The 18,795-nt window shown below is 39.1% G+C and overlaps 2 protein-coding genes across 4 annotated transcripts in view; one reads left to right on the plus strand and one right to left on the minus strand.

Moving 5' to 3' along the window:
* Positions 1–14,046, minus strand: part of C7H11orf54 (chromosome 7 C11orf54 homolog) — a 28,655-nt gene extending 14,609 nt beyond the window's left edge. Inside the window, exons 1-3 of one of the 3 annotated variants that reach the window (XM_060103585.1) lie at positions 13,909–14,046; positions 11,710–11,799; positions 7,779–7,840 (exon numbers count right to left, since the gene is read on the minus strand). In XM_060103585.1, the coding sequence (XP_059959568.1) occupies positions 7,779–7,833 (55 nt within the window). In that variant the 5' untranslated portion in view covers positions 7,834–7,840; positions 11,710–11,799; positions 13,909–14,046. Of the gene's footprint in view, positions 1–7,778; positions 7,841–11,709; positions 11,800–13,705; positions 13,741–13,908 lie in introns of those variants that run through there. The other 2 variants (XM_060103586.1, XM_060103587.1) reach the window with 2 other exon arrangements.
* The window catches only part of TAF1D (TATA-box binding protein associated factor, RNA polymerase I subunit D), a 42,596-nt gene that overhangs the window by 21,120 nt on the left and 2,681 nt on the right, over positions 1–18,795 (plus strand). The window contains 5 exon segments of the mRNA XM_060103584.1: positions 13,877–14,163; positions 15,777–15,940; positions 16,705–17,083; positions 17,908–18,083; positions 18,431–18,488. Of these exon segments, the coding sequence (XP_059959567.1) occupies positions 15,882–15,940; positions 16,705–17,083; positions 17,908–18,083; positions 18,431–18,488 (672 nt within the window). The 5' untranslated portion in view covers positions 13,877–14,163; positions 15,777–15,881.

The raw sequence follows: 18,795 nt of genomic DNA on the forward strand, positions 1-18,795 counted from the left end.
CAAAGTTACAAATCTAGGAGCAATGTACATTTAAGGATAAAAAGTTCTTATACACAACTTCTCTAAGGGGACTTCCCTGGGCTGTCCAGTGGTTAGGACTCTGCACTCCCACTGCAGGGGGCACAGGTTCGATCCCTGTTCAGGGAACTAAGATCCCACGTGCCACTCAGTGCAGCCAAAAAAAAACCTTCTCTGACAATAGTGTCAGCCATTAGTTTAAGTCTTGTAGAATCAGACTTTCTAAAAACACGAAGTCATCCTAAATTTAGCCCTAAATATCCTAAATAGATATTCCATACCAGATCTTTTATGTACATGAGAACAGAAACCAAATTGACTGGAAAATCCCCCTACCTAGACTAATGACTGCATAGTTATGAATATATAAAGATTCAATGTATGGAAATGTAGTAAAATCTATTTTTTACCAATCACAAAGGGACCAAGTTCTGGCTATAAGATTTTCTGTAAAAACTGAAAACAAATTTTAAGCCAAAAAACTTATGTTTCATCTCTGTTTTGTATAGAATATACCTTGTACAGATAGAAAGAAAACAAACATAAAGACACAAGAGGAGATAGGTTGTAGGAAGGCACTCGTCTGATTCCTAGCTGTCCTGTTATATCAGGAAAGACAGAAAGACTGACAGAAAAGAAATACAAAGAATACTAGTAATCCAGTTTGTTTACTAGCTCTCCTTCAACTTAGGAAAAATATGAAGGTTTTAAGAGGAGAGCTACAACCAAGCAAAACGTGAATATACCTCTTTTTTTTTTTTTTTAATGGAGGAGAAAGAAAGTGGCTTTATTTATTTGCCAGGCAAAAAGGGAACATAGGCTAGTGCCTCAAGAACTGTGCCTCCTTCACTGGAGAATAGGGTGAATATACTTCTTGACTTCAACCTTATCAGGAGGACAGAAGAACTACCAGGACAGATACACTTTGAGATAAGGGTAGGTTTTACGCTTACCCTCAGAATAGAATCCAAAGGCTGTCAAACAAATGCTAGCATTCTGACAGGCTATAGTTTTGGATTAGTACGATTCCTGGCTTCATTTTATATTCTTATTTTTATTTTCTTTTTCTTATCTATATCCCCTCCTTCGAATTAATCTTGTGAAGCTGCCTTAAGTTCTTGTTCAAATAAGATGAAATACCTAAAAACATACACAGACAGAAAAATCTAAGCAAGTTCACTGGCAGTCTGTCATATCAGGAGACGGGGTAAAAAGTAGTAGATTGGGAACATGAGTAATACACCACAGTAGATTATATATTTCAAGAATATTACAACTGGTAAAAAGTTAATAAAGCAGGGGTTGAGTCAAGATGGCGTACTAGGAGGACAGGGATACGGAATTCCCATCTCCTCACAACTAGGGTACCTATCAGGCACTGGTGGGGGACCACAGACACCTAAGGGGACAGGAGGAACCCCCAGTAACCGGGTAGGGCATGGGGCTTGGGGGAGTGAAGGGGGAGGAGAAGTGGAGGTGGGATGGGACTGGAGCCCCTGAAGGGTGGCTGGGGGAGGGGAAGGGATCCCACATACAAAGGGGGAAATCGGGTAACCACTGGGAGGGCAGAGGATCAAAAGGGAGCATGGCCAGGTTTCCCCTGCCCACTTGGACCCCCAGGAACCTGTTGAGATCCGGGGCCTGATACTCTGCCCACCTGGGATCTTGGTTCCCAGGATGGAGGTCAGGACCAAACTCCTGTGGTGGGAGCTCTGAGTCCAAACCGCTGGACTAACACAGAACCTCAGACCCCACGGAATATCAATCGGAGTGACACCTCTGGGAAATCTTCATATTAGCATCAAGACACAGCTCTATCCAACTGCATGCAAACTCCAGTGCTGAACGTCTCAGGCCAAACAACCAGTAAGACAGGAATACAGCACCACCCATCAAAAAAAAAAAAAAAAAAAAAAATGACAAAAAATTTTGTTACAGACGAAGGAGCAAGGTAAAAACCATCAAGACCAAATAAATGAAGATGAAATAGGCAAGCTACCTGAAAAAGAATTCAGAGTAATGATAGTAAAGATGATCCAAAATCTCAGAAACAGAATGGAGAAAATATAAGAAACATTTCACAAGGATCTAGAAGAACTAAAGAGCAAACAAACAGTGATGAACAACACAATAACTGAAATTTAAAATACTCTAGAAGGAATCAATAGCAGAATAACTGAGGCAGAAGAACGGATAAGTTAGCTGGAAGATAAAATGGTGGAAATAATTACCAGGGAGCAGAATAAAGAAAAAAGAATGAAAAGAATTGAGGACAGTCTCACTGCCTCTGGGACAACATTAAATGCACCAACATTCGAATTATAGGGGTTCCAGAAGAAGAAGAGAAAAAGAAAGGGTCTGAGAAAATACTTGAAGAGATTATCATCGAAAACTTCCATAACATTGGAAAGGAAATAGTGAATCAAGTCCAGGAAGAACAGAGGGTACCATACAGGGTAAACCCAAAGAGAAGCATGCCGAGACACATATTAATCAAACTATCAAAAATTAAATACAAAGAAAAAATATTGAAAGCAGCAAGGGAAAAGCAACAGATAACATACATGGGAATCCCCATAAGGTTAACAGCTGACTTTTCAGCAGAAACTGCAAGCCAGCAGGGAGTGGCAGGACATATTTAAAGTGATGAAAGGGAAAAACTACAACCAAGATTACTCAGTAAGGATCTCATTCAGATTCGACAGAGAAATTAAAACCTTTAAGATGAGCAAAAGTTAAGAGAATTCAGCACCAGCAAGCCAGCTTTACAACAAACTTCTCTAGGCAGGAAACACAAGAGAAGGAGAAGACCTACAAAAACAAACCCAAAACAATTCAGAAAATGGTAATAGGAACATACATATTGATAATTACATTAAATGTAAATGGATTAAATGCTCCAACCAAAAGACATAGACTGACTAAATGGATACAAATACAAGACCTGTACATATGATGTCTACAAGAGACCCACTTCAGACCTAGGGACACATACAGACTGAAAGTGAGGGGATGGAAAAAGATATTCCATGCAAATGGAAATCAAAAGAAAGCTGGAGTAGCAATTCTCATATCAGACAAAATAGACTTTAAAATAAAGACTATTGGGCCTCCCTGGTGGCGCGGTGGTTGGGAGTCCGCCTGCCGATGCAGGGGACGCGGGTTCGTGCCCCGATCCCGGAGGATCCCACGTGCCGCGGAGCGGCTGGGCCCGCGAGCCATGGCCGCGGAGCCTGTGTGTCCGGAGCCTGTGCTCCGCAACGGGGGAGGCCGCGGCAGTGAGAGGCCCGCGTACAGCAAAAAAAATAAATAAATAAAATAAAGACTATTACAAGAGACAAAGAAGGACACTTATGTAATGATCAAGGGATCAATCCAACAAGAAGATATAACAACTGTAAATATTTATGCACCCAACATAGGAGCACCTCAATACATAAGGCAAATACTAACAGCCATAAATGGGGAAATTGCCAGTAACACAATCACAGTAGGGAACTTTAACACCCCACTTTTACCAATGGACAGATCATCCAAAATGAAGATAAATAAGGAAACACAAGCTTTAAATGACACATTAAACAAGATGGACTTAATTGATATTTATAGGACATTCCATCCAAAATCAACAGAATACACTTTCAAGTGCGCATGAAACATTCTCCAGGATACACCACATCTTGGGTCACAAATCAAGCCTTGGTAAATTTAAGAAAATTGAAATCATATCAAGTATCTTTTCCGACCACAATGCTAGGAGACTAGATATCAATTACAGGAAAAAAAACTGTAAAAAATACAAACACATGGAGGCTAAACAATACACTATGAAGTAACCAAGAGATCACTGAAGAAATCAAAGAGGAAATCAAAAAATACCTAGAAACAAATGACAAAACACAATGATCCAAAACCTATGCAATGCAGCAAAAACAGTTCTAAGAGGGAAGTTTATAGGAATACAATCCTACCTCAGAAAACAAGAAAAATCTCAAATAAACAAACTAACCTTACACCTAAAGCAATAGAGAGAGAAGAACAAAAAACACCCAAAGTTAGCAGAAGGAAAGAAATTATAAAGATCAGATCAGAAATAAATGAAAAAGAAATGAAGGAAATGATAGAAAAGATCAATAAAACTAAGAGCTGGTTCTTTGACAAGATAAATAAAATGGAATCAACAAGAAAAAAAAGGGAGAAGACTCAAATCAATAGAATTAGAAATGAAAAAGGAGAAGTAACAACTGACACTGCAGAAATGCAAAGGATCATGAGAGATTACTACAAGCAACTATATGCCAATACAATGGAAAACCTGGAAGAAATGGACAAATTCTTAGAAAAGTACAACCTTCTGAGACTGAACCAGGAAGAAATAGAAAATATAAACAGACCAATCACAAGCATTGAAATTGAAACTGTGATTAAAAATCTTCCAACAAACAAAAGCCCAGGACCAGATGGCTTCACAGGCGAATTCTATCAAACATTTAGACAAGAGCTAACACCTATCCTTCTCAAACTCTTCCAAAATATAGCAGAGGGAGGAACACTCCCAAACTCATTCTACAAGGCCACCATCACCCTGATACCAAAACCAGAGAAAGATGTCACAACAAACGAAATTATGGGCCAATATTTCTGATGAACATAGATGCAAGAATCCTCAACAAAATACTAGCAAACAGAATCCAACAGCGCATTAAAAGGGTCATACACCATGATCACGTGGGGTTTATCCCAGGAATGCAAGGATTCTTCAATATACACAAATCAATCAATGTGATACACCATATTAACAAATTGAAGGATAAAAACCATATGATCATCTCAATATATGCAGAAAAAGCTTTTGACAAAATAAAACACCCACTTATGCTAAAAACTCTCGAGAAAGTAGCCATAGAAGAAACCTATCTCAACATAATAAAGGCCATATATGACAAAGCCACAGCCAACATCGTTCTCAATGGTGAAACCATGGTTTCAGGAAACTGAAACCATTTCCTCTAAGATCAGGAACAAGACAAGTTTGCCCACTCTCACCAATAATATTCAACATAGTTTTGGAAGTTTTAGCCACAGCAATCAGAGAAGAAAATAAATAAAAGGAATCCAAATCAGAAGAGAAGAAGTAAAACTGTCACTGTTTGCAGATGACATGATACTATACATAGAGAATCCTAAAGATGCTACCAGAAAACTACTAGAGCTAATCAATGAATATGGTAAAGTAGCAGGGTACAAAATTAATGCACAGAAATCTCTTTCATTCCTATACACTAATGATGAAAACTCTGAAATAGAAATTAAAGAAACACTCCCATTTACCACTGCAACAAAAGGAATAAAATACCTAGGAATAAACCTACCTAAGGAAACAAAAGACCTGTATGCAGAAAACTATAAGACACTGATGAAAGAAATTAAAGATTATACAAACAGATGGAGAGATATACCATGTTCTTGGATTGGAAGAATCAACATAGTGAAAATGACTCTACTCCCCAAAGCAATCTACAGATTCAATGCAATCCCTATCAAACTACCAATGGCATTTTTCACAGAACTAGAACAAACAGAAAAGTTCACAATTTGTATGGAACTATAAAAGACCCCGAATAGCCAAAGCAATACTGAGAAAGAAAAATGGAGCTGGAGGAATCATGCTCCCTGACATCAGACTATACTACAAAGCTATAGTAATCAGGACAATATGGTACTGGCACAAAAACAGAAATATACATCAGTGGAACTGGATAGAAAGCCCAGCAATAAACCCATGCATATATGGTCACCTTATCTTTGATAAAGGGGGCAAGAGTATACAATGGAGAAAAGACAGTCTCTTCAATAAGTGGTGCTGGGAAAACTGGACAGCTTCATGTAAAAGAGTGAAATTAGAACACTCCCTAACACCATACACAAAAATAAATTCAAAATGGATTAGAGACCTAAATGTAAGGCCAGAGAGCATAAAACTCTTAGAGGAAAACATAGGCAGAACACTCTATGACATAAATTACAGCAAGATCCCTTTTGACCCACCTCCTAAAGAAATGGAAATAAAAACAAAAATAAAGAAATGGGATCTAATGAAAGTTATAAGCTTTTGTACAGCAAAGGAAACAATACAAAAAGATGAAAAGACAACACTCAGAATCAGAGAAAGTACTTGCAAATGAAGCAACTGACAAAAGATTAATCTCCAAAATATACAAGCAGCTCATGCAGCTTAATATCAAAAAAACAAACAACCCAATTCAAAAATGGGCAAAAGACCTAAACAGATATTTCTCCAAAGAAAATATACAGATTGCCAACAAACACATGAAAGGATGCTTAACATCACTAATCATTAGAGAAATGTATATCAAAACTACAATGAGGTATCATCTCACACCAGTCAGAATGCCCATCATCAAAAAATCTACAAACAATAAATGCTGGAGAGGTTGTGGAGAAAAGGAAACCCTCTTGCACTATTGGTGGGAATGTAAATTGGTACAGCCACTATGGAGAACAGTATGGAGGTTCCTTAAAAACTAAAAATAGAACTACCATATGACCCAGCAATCCCACTACTGGGCATATACCGTGACAAAACTGTAATTCAAAAACAGTCATGGGGCTTCCCTGGTGGTGCAGAGTTTAAGAGTCCGCCTGCCGATGCAGGGGACACGGGTTCGTGCCCCGGTCCGGGAAGATCCCACATGCCACAGAGCGGCTAGGCCCGTGAGCCATGGCCGCTGAGCCTGCACATCCGGAGCCTGTGCTCTGCAACGGGAGAGGCCACAACAGTGAGAGGCCCGCGTATCGCAAAAAAAAAAGAAAAAAAAAAAACAGTCATGTACCACAATGTTCACTGCAGCACTATTTACAATAGCCAGGACATGGAGGCAACCTGTGTCCATCGACAGATGAATGGGTAAAGATGTGGCACATATATACAATGGAATATTATTCAGCCATAAAAGGAAATGAAATTGAGTATTTGTAGTGAGGTGGATGGACCTACAGACTGTCATACAGAGTGAAGTAAGTCAGAAAGAGAAAAACAAATACTATATGCTAACACATATGTATGGAATCTAAAAAAAAAAAAAAAAAAAGGTTCTGAAGAACCTAGTGGCAGGACAGGAATAAAGACGCAGATGTAGAGAATGGACTTGAGGACACGGGGAGGGGGAAGGGTAAGCTGGGACGAAGTAAAACAGCAGCATTGACATATATACAGGACCAGATGTTAAATAGATAGCTAGTGGGAAGCAGCTGCATGGCACAGGGAGATTAGCTCGTGGTTTGCGAGCACCTAGAGGGGTGGAATAAGGCAGGTGGGAGGCAGATGCAAGAGGGAGGGGATATGGGGATATATGTTTGCATATAGCTGATTCAGTTGGTATACAGCAGAAACTAACACAACACTAAAGCAGTTATACTCCAATAAAGATGTTTAAAAAAAGTTAAAAAAGCAATATTGTAGAACCCTTTGGGCACCACACATATTTAAATCGTGGATTACCATATTCATTTTCATTCTGTAAAGTTCATATCTCATCAAGAATCTTTGAATTGTGAATTTAGATTTTTTTTGAGGGGCAGAATTTTGGACTCTCGCAATAAAAACAGTACAGAACAAATACAGAAAAGGAAAATTAGTTCTGTATCGAAAGTACTATTGCATAAAGCTTATCTTAGAATGTTTTTATTTTTAAATTTTTTTCCTTAGGATAATTTAAAAAACTCAGTTTTGCATTTACCTCCAACAAGCTCCTCTAGACTTGGCACATGAAAAGAATACTCAGCACAAGACATCTTCTTTCTGAAACAGGAAGGGGGCAGTACACAACCTTTAAAAGAATGACATAGCGGTTGGGGGACACAAAAATTGGTTAGAACCAACTAGGTCCAAGATGGCAGACTTCCAGTAGAACTGGAGCCTCATTATATGCTCATTGTAATGCATTAGCATCTAAATGACACACCCACAGGTACCATGACCATAAAAGGCCAAAAGTGGGCAGTGGCCCAGTTCCTGGAATTCTCTGCCCCTTCCCCAAAATAGCTGGAATAATCCTCCCACTTGTTAGCCTATGAAATTACCCAGTCCATAAAAACTAACTACCCCATATTTTGGGGCCTCTCACCTGAGATGTCCCACACTCTGTGGAGTGTGTTTCTCCCAAGGCCATCTCACCTTTTGAGATGGACCGCATTCTGTCTATGGAGTGTGTCTCTCTAAAAAAATCCACTTCTTACCTATCACTTTGTCTCTCACTGAATGCTTTCTGTGATGAGACATAAAGAACCTGAGTTTGTTAAGTCCTGAGTGTGTGATCTCAATTAAAGGACAGTGTGTTCAAGTCCCAATCTGAGTTTTGGCTGGGGTCAAGTCTCAGCCCATGGGCTCAAGTCCCAATCTGAGTTTTGAGGTTTCATGAGGATGTACAAAATAAAGCAATTGTAGGCTAATTATCGCAGTGCACCAAGCATGAACAGCTGCTGCTCTGGAATTGAAAGAGTTCAGTTATATAAAGAGGGCAAAAGGGCATTTAGGTGTCCTCACAGAAAGGCAACCATAACTTCTTGTATTTAATATTCCAAGTGAGAAATGTCCAAGTAACGTCTTTTAATACTAATACCTTAAATAGCTGACATTTAAAATAGACAAGAGGAATACCAAACCAAGAGGGCACATGATTCATTTTCTTCAGTCATGTATCTGGATTGAACATGCAGCTTTCTAATGGTTGATTTAAGGAATATAGATCCTGAAGCAAAGGTAGTTATTAAGGTTTATGAATAAGTATTTAAATGGTTGTAGATAACAGTACAGGATGCTCAGGTAATTCTATAATAGATCATTTACATGTGTTTTCTATTCTATATTTGACATTTAGGCTAAAAGTTAAACAAGTTTCTTAAACTATCACTTTTACAAGAGAAAATTTAAATTACTAAGAGAAATGGAAACTTCTACAAATTATTAGCTTTTGAAATTCAAATTATTTCATTTACAAATAAACATATTTTCTTGGTAAACAGCTTCAATATCCAATTATTCTGATAACCTAACCAATTATAATTTGATTTTTTAAAAGTATATGCTAAATATATTTTACAAAAAGTAGACATATATGCACAGAGATTAGTATCTTACCTCAAGTGTACAGGTGATGAGGTGTGCAAGCAGAGAGTTAAATAAAATGCAGGCAAAAAAACCCAAACAAACGAAAGTAATATGAGGTGGGTGGGGAATCCCACTGGAGGCCAATCACAACAAGGAATAAAGACAAAACTGTTAAGGCTGTTTCTAAGAACACTGTTGGAGTTCTCATTAAAATTGTTAATGAAATACCTCATTAATGTGAATAATCTCTGATATACCATTACTTAGTAAGTGAAAGATGGTCCTTCAACATCACTTGAAATACTCTTCCAAAAAAATTTTTTTTTTAATTTTCCAAAGATTCACAGTTTTCTTAGATACTGGATTTCTAATTTTGATGATAATGTCAAATAACACATCCTTCACAAACATATATTTAAGACCTGACATTTCTTTAGTACTTTATCAAATAATACATTATTACCCTTTATTTACTTAATATGCATAATTTGGTCTCCCAAAGAAAATGTAAAGTGTTGATAATGGGCCCCAAACCCTATATAATCATATTTAGATGATCTCAAATATATTTTCTTTTTTTTGGCTGCGCACTGCGGCTTGCAGGATATTAGTTCCCTGACCAGGGATCAAACCCTGGCCCTCGGCAGTGAAAGCAAAGCACGGAGTCCTAACCATTGGATGGCCAGGGAATTCCTGAAAATATATTTTTGAATTGAATAAGCTATAGTTGTTTAGGAATGAGCCATTTTAACTTTTTTGAAATAATTTCAGATGGACAGAAAATACATACAAATAATCTCATATATGCTTCACCTAGATTTTCCAAATGTTGACATCTTATATTTTCTTTCTTTCTTTTTCTTCTTTTTTTTTTTTTTGTCTGCTCTGTGAGGCATGCAGAATCCTAGTTTCCAGAACAGGGGTGGAACCCGTGCCCCCCGTAGTGTTAGCGTGGAGTCTTAACCACTGGACCACGAGGGAAGGCCCATCATCTTATATTTTCTTTATTAGAAACCAGCAAGTACTAATTAAGAACACGTAAAAATCTGCTCAGTGAATACCATGTTTATTTAAAATGTAGATAATAAAAGCACTTTAGATATTTCTACTTACAGTAGGAATAATAAAGACTCAAGTTTAAATTAAATACAATCCTAATGATCTCAGGTGGCCTCGGCCTGCAGCGGCTTGAAGCAAGATCTCGTTCCCCAGCAAAGTCAGGCCACGGCAGTGAGAGCTCTGAATCCTAGCCACTACACCACGAGGGCCAGTGGCTAGTGACAAGACCCCTGGCTTGTCTTATTTGTAAAAATTAATTTCAAGAAAGAGATGGAAAGTAGTGAAACAAGTAAAGTGTTTATTAGGAGGGAAAAAAGTACGTGGGAATAGACACACATGGGTGGACTAAGAGAGTTGCGTCTTCGTGGTAGTTTAAATCACTTATATGGGGCATTTCTTGCGGGTTTCCTCTGGCCAATGTCTTCTTGCTTTGCCTGGCTCTGAGTCCGTATTTGGTATAACTCAGGGTTCTCCCCTGTATGTACGCACATCTCTTAATGCAGAGACCTATGGGAAGGTTGACATCACCTACTATGGGGTGGTGCCCCCTCTCTTCCCCACACCCCCAGCCTTTCTGCACCTGTATAGTTGGGAAGATCTCCTTGACCTTGAGAATGAGAAATATGTGGTCTCTATCTTTTTTCCGGGTGGGACTCAGCTCCTCCCAGCTCCTGGCATTATCTTATCTTGGAGTAGCTGCCCACATAGGACAGATTTCAGCAGCTCAGCCTGCGGCCCATCTATATCTCCTGCATCACTAATTTTACACCCTTTACTGTCTCTCAAAGGTCAGGTTTTTGTTTTCTTTCCCCACCAAAACAGAAACAAATTCCAACCCTAGGAAGCTACAGCCTGAATAACTGGTTCAGAAATGCAAGCCAAAAGCCCAGAAGGCAGCGTGGTAGAATGTATAAGTGTGTTTCTGTGTGAGTGAGAGATAGGGAAGAGGAGGTTGGAGTTGGAGTGATGAGAGAAAAGGGTTAGAAAAGTTCTAATACAAATCCAGAGTCGCTCTAGGAGGACAGCTTTGGGCCAAATGGAGGCAAACAACATTTACTCTCCAGATTCCACTGCTGGGAGTCAGTGGCCCAGAAGTAGGGTCTAGAGAAGGGAAGAATGGAAGATAGGAGGCAGAAGGATAAATGGAGCTGCAGAGGCAATGCCTAAAGGGGTAGACCAACTATGGCCGATAAGTATTGACAAACTGCATTCTGTAAACCAGACAGTATGTTAGACACCTTACAGACATTCCTTCAAAACCTCACACAACGACATATTATCCTTCTCATTTTACAAGAGGAAATAGGGCAGAGAGAATATATTATTTATTCCAGATCACTCAGCTATTAAGTGGGAGAAACAGAATTCAAAATCAAATCTAGCCCACTGTAAACCCAGAACTCATCACATTATACCTTGCCATTAACTGGTAAGGGAATGATACAATTCAGTTCACAATAAGGGAAAGTCTGTATAGAGCAACTTTATAGCACTCAGTATACCTGTGGTCATCTGTTTGCTTTGTTTCTGTCCCTTAGACTGTGATCTCTTTGAAGACAGGACTGTATTTCTCGTATTTGTCTTCCAAGTACCTAGCATACAATGGATACCAGTTCAGCCTTAGTTTTTTTTCTTTTTTTTGCAGTACGCGGGCCTCTCACTGTTGTGGCCTCTCCCATTGCGGAGCACAGGCCCTGGACGCGCAGGCTCAGCGGCCATGGCTCACGGGCCCAGCCGCGCCATGTGGGATCCTCCTGGACCGGGGTACGAACCTGTGTCCCCTGCATCGGCAGGCGGACTCTCAACCACTGCACCACCAGGGAAGCCCAGCCTTAGTTCTTTTTTATTGAACATTTATGATATTCCAGACTCATAAGGCTCTGGGACATGGCTGGCTTCATGGATGTGCAACTAGTGAAGCTACACAGGACCATGTGCTCAGAATAGCATGTGGTTTATGTTCCATTGCCACCATCTTTAAATTCTTAACTTTAGGGACTTCCCTGGTGGTCCAGTGGTTAAGACTGCATGCTCCCAATGCACGGGTCCCAGGTTCAATCCCTGGTCAGGGAACTAGATCCCGCATGCCATAACTAAGAGCCTGCATGCCACAATGAAGACCCCGTGTGCCGCAACTAAGACCTGGTGCAGACAAATAAATAAATAAAATAAATATTTTTTAAAATTCTTAACTTTATATTTGAACTTTTAAGATGGATAGGACAATGGAACATGCTTGGGATCAGAGGAGAGAGGGTCTATGTGCATGTCTACCACCACTCCTTGCTTCCCATTCACAAAAAGCGTTTAAGTCCTGTGAGCATAGAATGCTGGTGGATGCACAGTCAAGGGAGACTCAAATTCCCTGGATTCCATAGTGTCAGTAGAATGTGCACACATGGAGAAGTAAAATAAATACAGGGGTGCTAGTTTTGTGCAGTACGCAGTGTTCTAGTAAGAACAAAATACATATGCCTACATAGTACGAATTGTGAAATTTCAGTAATTCTGCGTACAAGCTAAATGTTATGTTTGTATTTAAAACTGGTATTGCAGAATATAGAGTGGTAAATCTCATGCTAATGAGTTAAACTCAATTTTTCTTTACTTGACAATAAATAGCAAATTAATGCTATTAATTAATAATAGTACAATTAGTGATTAATAACTCAATAAAATAGAATGATTAATGTCATTACTAATTAATAATAGCAAATTAATGCTATTAATTAAAACATCATGACAAGTGGAAAGAGATACTACAGAAAGAGACAGCTTATATTTTAGTACCTTTAATGGCACTTTCTCCCTGCGTTTTGAACAAGTGGCCCTGCATTTTCATTTCGTACTGAGACTACAAATTACACAGGCAGGCATGTTATGGAACATGGCAGTGAATAAGACATGCAATCCCTGTTCTGGAGCTTACGGTACTTCATAATGCCTAGAAGACTAGACTGTCTGTGCCTGGAATTGTTCAACATTTAGAGCAAAATTGAGTAAAGAGGCTATATTACCCTCAAGGTCTGACCAATCCGAAGATGACACTAACCACAGATTAAGACTAGACGGCTTTCCTGGTTTTATCATATGATACAAGAGGTCTGAAAGTGGAGAAATCAAGCCAGCTCATTCCTTTTTGTAACTACTTTGGGGAAAAAAAAACCCCAAAATACCAAAATTAAACTAGTTTAAACTTTTATCTTAACATTCATTAATCATTCAGGGAACTAAGGGAGAAAACAAACAAAAAAATTCGCCGCTGGTATCTCTTGTGATATGTTAACCAACCCCTGGGAGCCTGCCACTTAGCTCTGAGTGAAAGAGTAGTTAACAAAAGTCCGAAGGGGAGAGGGGACCTGGATGTACTACGGGGTAACACTGGCTTTCAGTACAAAGGTTACACATTTTGAGTCTCGGTCAAAGCATGATCGTCTTACAGTTTAACGCAGAGGAGATTTCTGAAGGCAAAAGTAGACATAATATGACAAAACACACCTGGCATCGTAAACACACGTACACTCCCACACACACTCGAGATCAGATTTTGGGAAGTCAGAGGACAGCTCAGCCAAGGCGAGACCACTGGAAGCAAAGCAGGTGGAGTGCCTGTTTCCTTGCAGTTCACAGTCATTCCGTTCACCTGACCCCACAATTTATTTCTTGTAGTTTGCCGAAACATTCTTGTCTACTCCACTTACCTAATCGGTGAGGGACGCCTACACCTGAAACCCGATCTTGCCTCAGTCAACTCCGCCTCCTCTGGATCCCGGAGATCAGACCCCGCCCGCTCGAAATCGCTCCTCCCCTCACCGAGATCAAAATGGCGCCCCGCGGGTCGCCATTTTCCACCTCTCACTTTCTTCCTGGAGTCAAATTGTTATCGCGAGACTTCGGCCTCACTATTAGTTGGGGCGCGCAGCCAGTCTTCCCTTTTTTGCAGCGCGGTGGTGGAGGTAGGTGGTTCTTAGCTTGTTGGAGTGCTGGGGCGGTCCCGAGGTTGCTGAATGCGGACTTCCTAGGGAGGGGTGGCGGGTATCTGGTACGCAGCTGAGGCCCATGCCGAGCCGGCGCTGGTTGGTGCAAGCTGTCTGCCCTCTCGACGGGTAGGAAAGAGGACGGGGGCTTCCGTGCCTTGTGGGCGGGGGAGGGTTTCCTCTTGTAGCTTTTCCCAGGCCCCTGCTTGGCGTGCCGGGGTCCAGCCGCGGAAGTCAGCCCCCGAGGGCGGAGGGCTCGTGGTTTTTGTGGACTTAGGGCCTAGTGGCTTTACTGCGGCCCGCAGTACACGATTATGGCGTGGGCGTGGTCCGTTATCTGGCATGTAGATGTTAAAAGGTGGTACAGACAATACACATTTTCTTAATTAATAGGGGTTAAGTGCGAGGTAACCATTGCTGACGCCGTTCTCCTTGCACGAGGTTAGGCGCTTCCTGGAGACGCTCGCCCCCAAATCGCACAGAGTGCTGAAGGGGAATTGTTAGAGCCAGTGAAGGGCACCATCGCCATGTGCTCCTCCTCGCAGAATCGCGGAATAGGAATGCTTTCTAGTTTCCGAAAAAAGGTTTTGAGTCAACTTTAATTTTGTTAATGCGCTCTGATTTATTTATTTTTTTAATCTCAGGTATACCATCAGTGCCATTGGAGCCACTTGTTGAATTTCTTTTTGGGCAGTTATTTCGTGACTTATTTCTTAGATTTTGCATTTTAGAAAACTACGATAAAACATACCATGAAATTACCAGGAGTCCATTGGATATTTTGCGAATCAGATCTCTGTGACCCCACTGGTTTCCTGTGTTTGAAGTATATTGTTCTTGTAGGATTTCTATCATCGTTGCTCATTTGTCATTACCAGGAATGCTAAAGACTAAGAACAATATACAAATAGGAAGAATGATGGCATCCCCGATAAGGGAGATGGAAAAGTAAAATTAGACATTATCTTTTTTTAAATTTTGTCCAAACTATGGTAATGTATCTAGGAGATTACAACAGTGCCCTTTGTCTTTTTTTTTTTTTTATCTGTAAGCCTTTCATCGAAAAGTTTGAGAATTCAGAACTTTTAAATTAATACCCATAACAGCAAATTCCAGACCAGGAGTTTGGATAGAGGTAGTTAAGTCCTGCTGATTATTTTCCCAGGTATACTGAGGCCATACTCCGCCTAATGGCTTTGTATGCAAAAGATTTTCGTACTAGTTCCCAACTGCTGTTGAAAAATGGCTTTTTGGCCGTTAGTTGAACATTGATACTCTTTATTGTAATTGCTATATGGCTAAGGGTAAAATTACATTTTTTACTGTTGTGGAAAGCTGTTTGATACTTCCATTGGAAATTACAGTACTCTTCTGGAACCTTCCATTGGATAGATTAAGGAGGCAAAACTGAAAGATAGAACCTGTGAATAAAATCTCTAGATTTTAGGATTGACCTGAAATGACAGTTCCTACATGAAAATATTAAAGGCCTTGTATGTGATTTTTGCCTTAATTTATGTGTAATTTACATAATTGTCACAACTACATCAACATTTTCATTACTCTGATACTAGCTGTTTGCATTTATTCAGGGAAACAGCATCACATTTACTGAATTTTATTCGGTCAGAAATCTGTTTAAATCAAAGGACAATCGACAACAAATTGGAGAGGGGCTTGGAGAACACATACCAGGAATGGATTCTCTCACCTGTGCAACGGCATCAGACTCAGCTGTGGAAATTGAGAATCAAAGGTAAGTGCTTTTTTTAAAAAATAACAATCACCAGATTTTTCTGGAAAAGAGACTAGATGGTAATTATACTGTATTTGAATTACCGGCAAAGCATAAATCATTGTAGATAATGAGTGGTGGTAATGGCAATTTTCATGCATTAGAACAGAAAAGGAAAACCTGGTTTGCACAGGCCTTTGAAGTTTTAACTACTTATAATAGTGGGACACATTGTTAACTCAGGGAAACAGGAGTATATTCTCCGGGCCAAACTGGTATCTTCCTGATTAAATCATCCTCATTTTATAAGAAGAAAATGGATATCAGTAGGGAATCTTGTTTTAAAATCAACTTGTTCTTATATTCCACATTATCAGGGATGCTGGCTTATGTATATGATGAGAGGTATCTAGTCCTAATCTTTGTTGATCTCACTGGGAAAACGAGCATTTCTAGTATACTCACTACATCTCTCCACTAGGATACTGTTGTTTTATTTAGAGGAGGCTTTGTCTTAGTTTAGCTTCTAGCAGTGAACGAGGCTGCTTTTGTGGAACTTACATAAAGGAAGATGATTTTTTGGCTAAGTGCTATGGCACATGGCATTATGGGCCACTTGTGGTAGAGTGGTCAGAGCTAAGTGATTGGCTAGTACTGAGCCCATCTTTTAAAAAAATTACTTTGAGCATGTTTTTCTGCTTTGATTTGTAAAAGAAAAGTATATTACCTGGTAATAAACACTCAGTAATATAAGAGGGTATAATTAATCTTTCCTTGTTTTCTAGTGATAACTCTTCCTCTGGTAGCAGCTTATTTAAAACTCAGTGTGTTCCTATCCCACCTAAAACGAGGCAAAGAAACCCTATTAGAAAATTTGTTCACACACCTGAAAGTACTCAAGCAAGAGATTCATCTAGTGACTCATCTATAGAGCCAAGACCATTGACTTTAAAAGCTATTTTTGAAAGATTCAAAAAAAAGAAACGTAAAAAGAGGAAATACAAGCCAACGGGAAGATCAAGGGGAAGACCAAAAGGAAGGAGAAACATTAGAAGCTCACAAATAAATAAGAAACAATTTAAAGACAAAGGACCTGGCTTCCCATTTTTAGAATCAGAAAATGGAAGAAAACCATTACCTTGGAGAAAAATTTTAACCTTTGAGGTGAGTCTTTATATATGCTGATGCACATAGCTTAAAATGTATGAAATGAGTTGTTGGTCGCTTTTAGAATTTAGATGTACCTGGAACATACAGTCTTCAACTTTTATAATACTTCTCTATACTGACTATACTGCTGCTTAAATGCCACCCCCCTCCTTCAGCTCAAAGTTCACTTAGACTTCTGGGTGGAATCTCTTGCACTGGTAACACTGGGTGAATGTACCTGTATATGAAGTGCTCTAAGGCTGATTTTATATCTCGATCTTACCCTGTCAGGGCTGTAAACATCATTCCTAAAACTCAAATGGCCAGTTGTTTTATAGTAACCGAAGTGAAACCCACACCTGCCTTTCATGTTCAGTGGCTTTAGTAGATTTCATTTTGTTCAGATATTTCAATTTCTGACAGAATTACCAGACAAATAACGCCAGTACTTAGCAGTAGACTCTGAAATATTTGAGATAAGTGATAGCATAATTTGTAGTCACTTGTTCTAGAATCTGATTTATTGGAAAGGATTAATACTCATTAACCTCTTTATGTTTTAAGGTGATTAAAATAGACAGTTCTCTGCATTAAAAAATGTCTTAAATAATGCCCAAATGATACAAGATTTGTGCTTGTTTTTCTTGGTACTAACTTTGATAGCTAGGTAGAACAGTGAATTGATACATGTGATCTCCATATGGCAGAGTAGTTAAATCAAGATCACTAAGGACCTTCTTGTTATGGGGATCCTTGTCATTTTGGAACATAGGCATTTGCTGAGTGGAAGAAAATTTTTTTAAGTCCTTCACTTAAAATATGGTGTTTCTGGTACATAGCAAGCAGTGGCAAGAGGATTTTTTAACTACCTTGAAAAACTGAAGTATGAATACCATCTCAAGGAATCCTTGAAACAGATGAATGTTGGTGAAGATTTAGAAAAAGAAGACCTTGATAGTCGTAGATACAGATACTTGGATGATGATGGATCTATCTCTCCTATTGAAGAGTCAGCGTAAGTTGTATCATGGATTGGAATAATTTTGGACATAGGTTTTATAAGATTAAGTGCTTTTAAATTTTAATGTTGCTCCGTATGCTATCAGTTTGTTTATACTTTGATTTAGTAATGATGTGAGCATGGATAAAATATTAATAGACTTGACTGGTATTCCTGTTTTCAGTTGTATGTCATGACAGTATACTACTCATTGGGTTATAAAAGATTTGTCATCTGAGTGATACACTTTTTTAAACTCTATTGGAGTATAATTGCTTTACAATGGTGTGTTAGTTTATGCTTTATAACAAAGTTGAATCAATTACACATATACATTGAGTGATATGCTTTTAATATTGCAGAGCAGAGGAGGAGATGGCAACAGATCTTGAACATGATGAATGTGATATTAAATTGGTGGTAAGTGACAGTTTTATCCCACTTCATTTTGGGAGGATAGCTGTTGACAAAGGGATAATTTTATCCTGTTGTGTTACTGTCTGTATTTAAGTTTTGAAAGGTTCAATGCCCTTGGTGCAGGAAATGCAAGAATAAAAATAAGAATTTTATGGATAATTGGTGAGAACATGAATTATCAATACTATATCAGTAAAAACAATACTATTTTAAGTTTTCATGTGTGGTGTTGCTACTAGGATATCAGATGAGAAAATCAGCAGAAGTTAATTTGGATTTTTAACATCCAGATGTAATATCCAGGTTATTT

The sequence above is a fragment of the Mesoplodon densirostris genome, chromosome 7, assembly GCF_025265405.1.
Source record: "Mesoplodon densirostris isolate mMesDen1 chromosome 7, mMesDen1 primary haplotype, whole genome shotgun sequence".
NCBI classification, from domain to species: Eukaryota; Metazoa; Chordata; class Mammalia; order Artiodactyla; family Ziphiidae; genus Mesoplodon; species Mesoplodon densirostris.